The sequence below is a fragment of the Mus caroli genome, chromosome 13 (genome assembly GCF_900094665.2).
Source record: "Mus caroli chromosome 13, CAROLI_EIJ_v1.1, whole genome shotgun sequence".
Taxonomy (NCBI): Eukaryota; Metazoa; Chordata; class Mammalia; order Rodentia; family Muridae; genus Mus; species Mus caroli.
This window is the reverse complement of record NC_034582.1, coordinates 59565279-59577477: the sequence shown is the minus strand read 5'-3', so window position 1 is coordinate 59577477 and position 12199 is coordinate 59565279. Positions and strand designations below refer to the sequence as shown.

Sequence of the window (12199 nt, the reverse complement as noted above, 5' to 3'; positions counted from 1 at the left end):
TCTGACTCTCAGTTCTCTTGCCTCAGCTTCCCTGGTACTGAGATAACAGGCCCGTGCCACCATACCTGGCAATATGATTAGTTTGGGGGAAAAAATGAGTTAGGGGCTGGGCTCAGTTGCTAAAGTGGTTGAGGATCTGAGTTTGATTCCCAGAGCCCCTAACAGAAGCTGGGTGTGGTGGTAGGCAGGAAACCACAGTGCTGGGGGTTGGAGACAGAGGATTTCTGATCACCACGGTAGCCTCACTGAGCTTCAGGACAGTAAGAGGCTGGTCTCAAAGGAGGGCGGCAACACCGGCGATTGTCTTCCAGCTTCCACACATGTGTGCAACACACACACACACACACACAAAATCAAACCACACATGCATACACCATACACACACATCAGAAGAAAAACCAACTGTGATTTTTTTTTGTTGTTCGTAGTTTTGTAGCTCTGTGTTGTGTATATTCTGCTTCTGCCTACCTTTTAGCAGCTGAATATGAATTTGTATTGATTTTATGCACACGCTGTGGTAATTTGGAGAGAGTTTTGTTTTGTTTTTGTTTTAAACTCAGTCAAATTCTTGGCACAGGAAGGACTGTGTCATCTGGCTGACATGTGAAAATAGTTACAGGAGCTTTTAAAGGCTGCAAACATTGTGACATTTTCTGCATAAAGAGTATTTGCAAATAGCTTATTGGTTTCTCCTGTGGCTGTGTTGGTTGTTGGGACCCAAATGCCTTTTGTTGTTCTTAAGTCTGGCTCAGTAACTGGTGTTCTGTTTGGTCTCGACACATTATCAGAGCCTCTCTTAAGTGTGTAGATGAAGCTTCAAAGTGTGTATAAGGACAGAAATCAGAAACACATGTTTAGTTGGGCTTTGCTGCTGGAGGCCAGGCTTGTCAGAATTAAAACCATGCACGATGGCGTGGGGGTGCTTTTCTAGGTTACAAGTCCTTTTGTCACTTAGGTGCACCTTCCAGTATTCAGGGGTCACAGGCCCTCACAAGGCCCAGAACTTATCACAGACCTAAAACAAAACAAAACCACAACAACAAAAAACAGTGAGGTTTGTCTAGAAGGCACCCTCATGTTTTGGTTTTCTGCCTGTACCAGAGAGTTGAGTACTCAAGGTGGCTTTGTGCTCCTGGCCTTAGGCTTTCTGCCTCAGTTCCCAAGTATCCTGGGCCACAGTCTCTCTGTTTATCTGTCTGTCTCTCTCCCCCCTCACCCCGCCCCCAGACGTTCGTTCATTTTCTCTCTCTCTCCCTCTCCCTCCCTCTCTCCTCCCTCCCTTACCCATACACCACCATTCTTGGCTGTTGTTTCATTGATTTAAAAAAGGATCTTGAAAAGCCCTACCATCTTTTTCCTACAATATTTTTATGTATATTTATTTCACATGTATACATGGAAGCCAGGCAACCACTTTTGAGATTTAGTTCTCTCCACCTTGTGAATACCAGAGATCAAAGGCAGGCTTTGTAGCAAGCGCTTTCGCCTGCAAGACCATCTTGCTAGAGGTACTTAATTTTTCCTTTGTGACTTCTGTTTCTGCACAGACTGGCCGCATCACATCTCTGCAATGGCCATGTAATTTTTCAGTTTGGTTTATCTGGTTTTATAAACTGAGTTGTTTCCTTACTGCTGGGTGTACTGCTACATGACCTACTGTTGCCTAAGTCACCTCTAGAGTTCGTGACTAAACACAGTAAATAACCAGGTTTTTTCAAATGTTTATTTATTCACTTTATATCCCAATATCTGCCTCCCTCACCCTGTTTGTTTTGTAGCCCTTGCCATCTTTTATGTGGTGCTGGAGACAGAAGCCAGGACTTTGTGCATGCTGGGTGAGAACTCTTTCAGCTGAATTACATCCCCAGCAACTCCTTAGGTTAGGAGATGCAGTTGCTTCTCTTGAGTGGGTCAGGTTCTCAGCCTCCTAGTGGTTAGTCATCTGGACGATTGTCTCCAGAGTTGGCTCTCACACATCCCTGAGAAGCCACTGTTGAACTTTAGCAGAGACACTCCTCCCTTGTGTGGTCTACTTAGGATTGCCCCCACCATGACAGTTTACTTTACCCAGGAAGAGCAAGGCGGAGACACCTTCTCTATGATCTCATCCCAAAAGCCCCACTCTGCCAGGTCATTTCCCCCTCCTTTTATAATTAATTAATTAATTAATTAATTAATGTGCATGGGAGTTTTGTCTGTATGTATGCCTGTGCACCACATGTGTTCAATGCCCTAGGAGGCCAAAAGATGGTGTCTCATCCCCTGGAATTGGAGCTACAGACCATTGTGTGGTATCATGTGTATGTTGGGAGAAAAACCTCTGAGAGTGTGCTTGAGATCTGGCTCAGATGTTTAAGAGCACTGGGCAATCTTTTAGAGGTGCTGAGTTCAATTCCCAGCAACTACATGGTGGCTCATAACCAACTATATTGGAATGTGATGCCCTCTTCTGGGATGCCAGCAGAAGACTGTGTACATAATAAATAAATTGACAAATAAATCAGTAAATCTTGAGGAGGAGGGGAAAATCTGGAAGTAAAAAGGGTTCTCTAGAACAGCAGCTCCTAACCACTGAGCCAGCTTTTCAGCCCTACACTCCTGTCATTTCTGACACTGTGAGAGGTAGGTTAAAGGTGAAATACAAGGAGTTCATTGAGACTGTCTTGGAATCTGGCTGTCATAGTAGCTAATCTTTTTCTGGGTAATTATCTGTTTCTTAACTTCAAAATAGCAGCATGACATTTGAGTGGGCATTCTGTATACATAGCTGCTGATAGAAATATCCTGAAAGAATTTGCCCAGGCATTTCTTGTGTCTAAATAAGCAGCAGTGATATATTATAAAATTGTGTTGATTTAGAGTTTGCTAAACTGAACACTTGTTTTAGTATAGAAATCACTTAATACGATTCCCGCTAAGAGCCACATAGAGAATAGCTTCACATGGGAAGTCTTCTCATCAGAAAAATGAGTTGCTTTGAAAGCAGATGCTTTTTAAAAAGATTTGTTTCCGAAGTTGAGCATGTCTTTAATTCCAGCACTTGTGAGGCAGAAGCATGCAGATCTCGGAGATTGAGGCCAGTCTCCTATACAGAGCGAGTTCCAGGACTTCCAGGATTACACAGAAACCCTGTCTTGAAAAACAAACAGAAAAGTGTAAGGGTTTGCCTGATGTAATTATGTGCAGCACACCACATGCATACTATATACAGTGTTTGTGCGTGGAGTGCATAGAGGGTGTCAGATCCCCTGTATTTACAGTTGTGCATAGTTGTGAGCTACCAACTGGGAACTGAACCCAAGTCCTCTTCAAGTTCAGCAGCTGCTCTTAACCACTGAACCATCTCTCCAACCTGCTAACAAATATTTAATAGTTATGTACAGAGGTTTAGATTAAACCTCCCGGTTTCTTTCAGGGTTAGGATTAAGTCTTAACTATTTTTTTGTATAGTCATTCCCCAAACAGATTTAAAACTTTTTTTTTAAATTCATCACTGGGACTCTGGACTGTCCTCTCACCACCCATGGGGGAAAAATGCTGCATTGCTCTAGTCCTTGAATTGAACTTGTGTTCTAAGACTAACCCACAGTCATTAATGAATTAAATGCTACTTTGTTTTGAAGTTTAGAAGGAAATCAGGGTATTTAAAGAAACCAAGAAGCTACAGTCTTGTGGAGTAAAAATTGCCTTAAATTGTTGTTTAAGGAAAAACGGGTGTATTTGTATAGAGAAATGTATGATGATCTTGGAAAGCTAGAGAAATTCTGAATTATAGGTTCTCTGTATTTCATTTGAATTATATACACACACGTTCATGGACACACACAGCAAATCCAGCTCTTTCGCTTTATTGACTTACAGGTACTTTGATTTTACATATATGTTTTGGTGATTCATTAAGAAATATACTGTCTTAGAGGGTTTTTTCTGTTTATTATTTTTTGTAACCTTCAGGAGATCTCTTGTCTGAAGTCTTGCACACATTCAGGAGTTTTATACTATGATGTCTGTTTTGATCACTATAATGAAAGTTGCAGTGAGTGCTCTATATAGAGTTCCAGGATAGCCACATGGCTACATGGTGAACTCTGATCAGTCAGTCAGTCAGTCAGTCAGTCATAGGACTACAGATGAGCCCTTATCAATCAATCAGTCAATTAATCAGGCCAGCTAGAAGCTACATGGTGAACTCTTATCCATCAGTCAGTCAGTCAATCAATCAGGCTAGCCACAAGGCTACATGGTGAACCTTTATCAAAAAAGGAAGGAAGGAAAATAAGCAGTTTCCATGAAATAGTGGGTCTGATCATCACCCTCTTGTTACCTGAACAGGTAATAACTGTCCATTTGAAAGCAAGACGTTGCCTTTTCCTAGGTTCACCAACATGTTTGTGAGTCTCTGGTATGGCCTCATGGGTGGCATCATCGCTTTGGGCTCTTTACATATATCCACCAAGGCTTTTTACCCACCAAACAGCAAAAGGACCCAGATGACCATGGACTAAAGCTCTCCAAATTGAACCAAAATAAACCTTGTGTGTCTCCACCCCCCCCCCCCGTGTAAAATGATTATTCTAGGCAATTTGTCACAGAGATGGAAAGCGAACTAACACAGTTGCAAATTGGGGCAAAACCTAGGAATTGTAATTTTTCAGCCATAAATCTGTGGCCTTCCATGCATAGCCAAAACTATATATCTTAAAGAAGGCTACTAGGAAGTTGCAATTTATGGAATGGAAAAACTCCAGGAATGCAGTGACATGAACATAAATGCTGAAGTTCTCAGGTTTTTTTTTAGTTTTTTGAGGCAGGGATTCTCTGTGTAGCCCTGGCTGTCCTGGAACTCACTCTGTAGACCAGGCTGGCCTCAAACTCAGAAATCCGCCTGCCTCTGCCTCCCAACACTGCCTCAGGTCTTATCTTGTCCTTTACTGTTGTAGCCAATAGGGCTGGTATTGGAAAAAGTGATAAGGCCTGGTTCTCACACAACCAAAACCTGATTTTGATTAAAAAAAAATTTTTTTTTTTTTTGTTAAGACATCAAGCATATGGGGCACTCCCAGGTTTTATTTTGTTTTGGAGGTAAGTAGGTAGAGAATTTCATGGTGTTCACTTGGGTGTTCAACCTCTACAATGCCCCCCCAAAGCCTGCTTCACAGGAAATATGATTCAAAGTCACTTTTCTCTTTTTGAGTTGCTACTTGCTGTTTTGTCTGTACCAACTAGCAGGTGATCCACAGGAAGAAGTGGCATTGTGGCAGGGTTTTTAAATTTAGTTTTGGGTTTTGGTTTCAGAGGTACTTTTTATTTATTTATTTTTTTTAGTAGAATGGAGAAAAAACAAGATTTTATTAGAGTTATTGGGTGTTAGTCAATTTTCTAGCACCAAAACATACCTGAGATCATACCTTGTGCTAAGGGGAGCTTCATGATGATGCATTTATACCTGTGCTCAGTTTGTGCTGGGGCTTTTGGGGCCTGTGACAAGGGGACAGTGCATTAGGGCAAGGATCATGTGGTGGAGCCACCTGCTTACTTGATGTCTATTCAGAATGGTTGAAAGAAGAAACTGAAAAATCCCAAAGCCTCCTTCAAAGACACCCCCAGTGACCTAAACCCTTTGACCCCCCTTCTCCATGGCAACAAGCTGAAGACCAGACTTTAATACCCAGGACAGTGGAGGCCATCCCAGGTCCACATTAGAGGACTGGCCAATCTTAGCAAGGGGCAGGAGACACCTGGAGGTTATAAGGGTGTTCTAGTTTCATGGCCTAGTTTCTGTGGCTGTGATAAAAGATCTCAACAAGCAAGAGAAGAAACAAAGAGAGAAAGGGGCTTACTTGACTTACAGTTGCAAGTTACGATCCATCATTGAGGTAGGAACTTATATCACATTTACAATCAAGAGCAAAAAGAAACAAATGCATGCATTCTTGCTTGTCTGCTTGCTTCCAGCTTCCTGCCTAGGGAATGGGTGTCTTCCATAATGAACTGAGTCTTCCTATAAGTTAACAATTAGGGTAATCCCCATAGGCACGCCTCTCAGCACGAATCTCTTCCTAGGTGATTCTAGGTCTTGTCAAGCCAATAGCATCAACCAGCCTAGCAGGAATGAAGTAAAATATAAAATAAAATAGTTTTAAACAGGTTGGATTTTTAAAATTTACACTTGTTTTTTTAAAGAGTTATTTTATGTATATGAGTACACTATAGGTGTCTTCAGACACACCAGAAGAAGGCATCAGATCCCATTACAGATAGTTGTGAGCCACCATGTAGTTGCTGGGACCTTTGGAAGAGCAGTCAGTGCCATTAATCACTAAGCCATCTCTCCAACCCAATTTATAGTTTTGTTTTGTTTTTAAGATGTATCAATTTATTTTATATATATCAGTGCTCAGGCTTCACACATCCCAGGAGAGTCAGATCCCACTGTAGACAATTGTTAGCCACCGTGTGTTTGCCAGTCTGTAGTCCTAAATTATAGTTTATATAAAGCAGTGGTTTTTTTTTTTCCTAAATAGATAGTAATAGAACTGTTGTTAGGCTCTGCTTAAAAGATGTATGTGTTGAATGAGTAAGATGAGTTGAATGAAAGTATAGATGATATATGTAAATTGGTTCGTTTTACTTGAAAGCTTGATAATGTAGGCAATTTGATAATGAGGTAAGACTTCTGAGTTCGAGGCCAGCCTGGTCTACAAAGTGAGTTCCAGGACAGCCAGGGCTATACAGAGAAACCCTGTCTCAAAAACAAAAACAAAAACAAACAACAACAACAACACATTTCTTAGCTAGGTGTCAGTGGCGAGAACCTTTAACCCCAGCACTCAGGAGGCAGAAGCAGGTGGATCGCTCAGATCAAGGTCAGACAGGGAACACATTTCTTTGTTTGGGGGAATTGATTGACATTTTGTTGGACCTTTTTCTTACTGCTACTGAGGATAAATAAATATTTGAGCATTCTGTTAATTAGTGTATCACTTTTTCCATTCTGTGACTAAATACCTATTAAGAACAACTTGAGGGCTGGAGAGATGGCTCCGAGGTTAAGAGAGCACTAACTGTGTTCCCAGAGGTCCTGAGTTCAAATCCCAGCAACCACATGGTGGCTCATAACCATCTGTAATGGGATCCAATGCCCTCTTCTGGGGTGTCTGAAGATAGCTACAGTGTACTCATCATATATATAAAATAAATAAAATCTTTAAAAAAAAAAAAAAAGAACGTGAAAGGAGGGTTTATTTTGGCTCATGGTTGAAGATAGGTGAGTCCGCCATGTAGGAGGATGTGGCTGGCATTCTTCTCAGCTGTTAAGGAACAGGGAATCTTGTCCTCACTTTGCCCTTTTTATTTGATTTAAAACCTCAGCCCATGGGAAGGCAAGTCATTTATCTTTAGTTAAACCTCTCTGGAAATGCCTTCAGACACTCACAGAAGAGCATCATCTAGATTATTCCAAATGCAATCAAGTTGATAGTGAAGGTTAACTATCACAGCTGTAGTTTGTGGAGAGAGTAAATGGAATTAAATTCTAGTAAGAAACCATTCAGACCTTGGGAGAATGGCCCATTGATAACTGTTCAAACAGAAAATAAGTGGAATGTCCTCTCGAAACTGTCAAATTTTTATAGTTAGTTCTAAGATTAGCTTTATGTTTAAAAGGTTGTTGCTAGGTTTGTTTACGCTGTGTGCCTGCACACACACGTATGTATAGAGACCAAAAGTAGACATGTGTGTCTTCTCAGTTATTTTCCACCTCTTTTTTTTTTTTTTTTTTTGTTGAGGCAGGATTTCTCACTGAGCCCAGGGCTCACCAGTCTGGTTAAGCTGTTCTGGCCACTGCACTTCAGGCATCTGCCTGTCTTCTGTGTTCCAGCACTGGGGTTAGACACCTGTACTATTACCATGATCATCTTTTACATGGAATCTGGGGATCTGACTTGGAGTTCTCATGCTTCTATAGTAATCCCTTTACCTAAGGACACCAGGACACCCCCCCCCCCCCGCTTCCCCAGCTGTGGTCTTTTAATCCTTGTTTTGTTGTTTTATTTCGAGGCAAGGTTTCTCTGGATAGCCCTGGCTGTCCTGGAACTAGCTCCATAGTCTTGGACTCAGAGATCCACCTGTCTCTGCCTCCTGAGCACACACCTCGAAGCCTTTGTTGAGGCTACAAAAACAAACATTTCTCAGGAGGCTTATAAAGGAAAAAACCACAATGAGCCCACATTGCAGGTGCAGGAAGTGCTGCCCAGTAGTCAGCTCTGACTCAAGCCATTTTAGACCTAAAGTACATATTGGCCTTTAATTTGATAGGTCCTATGTAAAGCTTTGTGGAGAATTCTTAACAAACCTCATACAGAACATACAGAACACACCAAGGGATGTGGTCAGCATGACCCTGTTCTATGTCAAGTTATATCAAATATTTGCATATTACAGCAACAATATAAAATAGCTGGCAGGCATGGAACAGCTATGCTGGGGGTGCAGACCTCAACAATAAGTACATTGAGTTCAACATAATAGGCAAAACCTTAGAGCCCATCCATTTATGCTTGGACCAGGAGTTAAGAGATTGGAGACAAAGCCTTCACTTCAGAGTGCCTCCTGCCATGAAAACGGCTTCCACATACAGTATTAAGCACTGGAGGTAAGAACCCTGTATAGAGGTAATGATAGTGGCCCACACCTTCAGTTGTAGCACTAGAAAGGCAGAGGCAGGGGGATCTCTGAGTTCAATGCCAGTCTGGTCTACAGAGTAAGTTCCAGGCTACACAGAGTAACCCTGTCTGGAAAACCCAAACCAAACCAAACCAAAAAAACACAAAACAACAAAAAAATAGAAGTTCATAATTAACTTGGTAACGTTTTCTCCCTTTTCAGCCATGTCTTGGTTCCAGGGATCAAACTCAGTGCCTCGTGCAATGTAGAGCCTGTACTGTGCTTCTGAGTTTTAACCTAGATTTGAATTTTTCTATTGTGATCTAAAATATATTTTCCATAGACCAGCTTTGGAATTTAATTTACTTTTGATCTTTTTATGTTTAACTGAATGCATTCGGGTCCCTGGCTCCTGCGTGGGAGCTGGGAACACCTGCATCCAGTGGCAGATGGTAGGTGGTGAAAGTAGCAACAGCTTGATAGATACAGGTGAATGACCTCTCAAGTGAAGAGGCCTCAGAACAATAAACACTGAAGAAAACACTGTACAGCACAATGTTCCTAGCATGAACCACAGTCCCTATCACACAGTGTGATAGGGAATTCCTGGGGCAGGTGGATCTCTGCAAGTTCAGGGCCAGCCTGGTTTACATGGTGAGTTCCAGGTCAGCCAAGGCTATGCACACAGCTCATGAAAACTCTATCAACAAAAAGAAGAAAAGAAAATACGTTTTTGAAGTATTTTACCAGAGGAAGCCTGAAACACACCACAGTTCTGAAGACAGAAGAGGCAGAAGAGAGTAGGAGCAGATGTAGTCAGTCCAGTAGCAAACTTTCACTGTGGAGAGAGTGAATGAAGGCCTTTGTTTTGGAAAAGAGTGCAGTTCAGTGGTACACCTCCTGCACCCCCACCCTATGACCTTGCAGATCTGGGTTCAATTCCCAGCACCCGAATGGCCGTTCACAACTGTCTCTGACCCTGGTACCTCCTCCTGTCCTCCTCAACACTGCATGTACACAGTACACTGATAGACACGGAGGCAAGACACTCACAGCATAAAAGTAAATAACTTAAAAAATAGCTTGCGATCAGTGAGATTGCTTAGCAGGTAAAGCCACTTGCTGCATAGGTCTGGGGACTTAAAGAGTTTGGCCCTTGGGGGCTGGAGAGATGGCTCAATGGATAGGGGCACCTGACTACTCTTCCAGAGGTCCTGAGTTCAAGTCACAGCAACCACATGGTTGCTCATGACCATCTTTAATGGAGATCTGATGTCTTCTCGTGTGTCTGAAGACAGTGACAGTATACTCAAATGCATAAAATAACATACATTAAATAAATAAGTAAATAAATAAATTCTTTTTTTAAAAAAAGCTATATTAAAAAAAAAAGTTTGGTCTTTGGAACTGACATGGTAGAAAGGAGAGGACCAACTTCACCAAGTTGTCCTGTGACCTCCACAAGTGTCCCGTTGGCCATTTCACAAGTACTAAAATAATAATAAATCCATCGACTCTGCTTTTGGAGTTCCACTTTACCCCCTTCCAGTCAGCAGCTCCACCTCCACTTGTCCACTCCTGAGGATGCTCAGGAAGGAGAATTTAAAGCATGTCACTGGAACATCTGGATCTGGAAAATGTGCGTTTTAAAATGCTGCATTTCTGGGCACAAGTTGTTTGAAGTGTTGGTGTGGCAGGGAGAAATCTCGGGCAGGTTGAGACAAGCAGTTACTTGTGAGAACATGGCTCTGCAGATTGGCTGCAGCTTGTGCAGAAATGGCTTCTTGGTGACAGAACTGTGTCACTGAAAAGTAAAAATGCCCTTTTCTTTTCTTTCCAAATGTAGGTTATATATTTGGGGAGGACACCAGAAGACGCGTATAGAACATTAATCTTCGGAGATACAGCCTATATACCTTTCAGGTAAATGTGCAGCTTATGTGGTAGATGTATTTGATCAGACTCTTACCAGGAACCTTAAACAGAACAGAAAAATGAAGCCCTGGCAGGAAGGCATGTTAATGATGTGACCCCATACACCCAAGAGTCTTAACAGAGACACTGTTGGAATGTTGTCACTTCTGGCCTTTGTTTGGTAGAGGCTGGTGACTCTGGTGACTCTATACACACACACACACCACACACACATGCTCCACTTGTGTTATCAGAATGTCAAACGACTCCCACTTTTGCCTTCTAGCTCTTCGAAATGGTAGGGGTGGAGTAGGACTTTGCTGAGAACCACGCTGTGATGTAGCTAGGGGAGAATCCTCATGGTACTGTGCCCACTGCTGCCCCAGGTTCCTGTGCAATTGGTCAGGGAGTTTCCCTACTCAGCAGAGTTTATGGGACAACACCTGACCCCTTTTCCCAAGAGCACTGCCAGAAGAGGTGGTGGGTGTGGTTGAGGACGTAGACACACCTGTAACAGAGCCTGTCAAACAGCTCCATGTAGAGGTGTCAGGCCTCGATGCTCCAACTCTGTGACTGGATAGCAGCCTTACCTCCTAGCTAGTGTGATGATCTTGAAAGAATTTTAAAGGAAAAAAATGTTTTAAAAGCTGTGTGCTGATTAATTTGGTGTCCTATCAATGAACTCTGGAATGGCTTCCTAACTGAAGACAGTCTCCTCAGATAGTTCTGTGGAACCCTCTCTACTTGAAACAGGGCTTCCATTGTTGGGGCAGTGTTCAGATTATGGTGATATGGTGGTTGAAGGCCATGACTGAGCCAGAGTGTTTCTTCCTTGCTGCCTAGCAGACTGTCCCAAGTGTTCTGTGATTTGAGGTGTGTAGGAAGAGAGAAGGCGCTGAGGTGTAGTGAGCCAGCCACTCATCTTTTCAACTTGTAACAGCACCCATTTGTGTCTGTTAGGAGCAATTTTTGCATCTGTGATCCCAGAGTGAGCAGTAGGCATAGAGTTCTGCTGTTACAACACAGCTGTGACCTTGTTTGGAGAGTTCTCTCCGAAGTGTTAAGCCCTTGTTGCCATTCTCATAGCTTAGAACACAAGGACGCATAATGTGAACAAGCTTACTTGCTAGAACATAGTACAGACAGCCTCAAGCTGGGTTCCACTACAGCCTCCCCAGATAGTCCTTCATTTCCCTTTCTCATATTTTATCATTTTATTTATTTTTTGAGACAGGCTCTTACAGGCCTTGTGTCCTGGAAAACTCTGTGTAGACTAGGCTGTCCTCAGACTCAGATCTGCCCAGCATCTGCCTCCTGAAGGCTGGAATTAAAAGTGTGTGCCACTGCCGAGGACCAACCTCAGCTTGGAGAGGGGGTTCTGAGAGATGGGATGTCTGGGAGCAGCAAAAATGACTGGTCCAAATCATGGTCCAAGTCGCCTTTGTTCTGCTGAGATGGTTTTCCAGACCTACCTACCTCCCCCTTCCCCTCCCCCTCCCCCTCTCCCCCTCCCTCTCTCTCTCTCTCTCTCTCTCTCTCTCTCTCTCTCTCTCTCTCTCTCTCTCTCTCTCTCTCTCTCTCTCTCTCTCTCTCTCTCTCTCTCTCTGTTCTTTGCTCTAGA

At 42.7% G+C, this 12199-nt stretch overlaps 1 protein-coding gene across 3 annotated transcripts in view; it reads left to right on the top strand.

The window, feature by feature from the left end:
- Cdc14b (cell division cycle 14B) overlaps positions 1 to 12199 on the top strand; it is an 88015-nt gene that overhangs the window by 40878 nt on the left and 34938 nt on the right. For all 3 annotated transcript variants that reach the window (XM_021179892.2, XM_021179891.2, XM_021179893.2), the window contains exon 5: positions 10511 to 10587. In XM_021179892.2, the coding sequence (XP_021035551.1) occupies positions 10511 to 10587 (77 nt within the window). The remainder of the gene's footprint in view (positions 1 to 10510; positions 10588 to 12199) is intronic.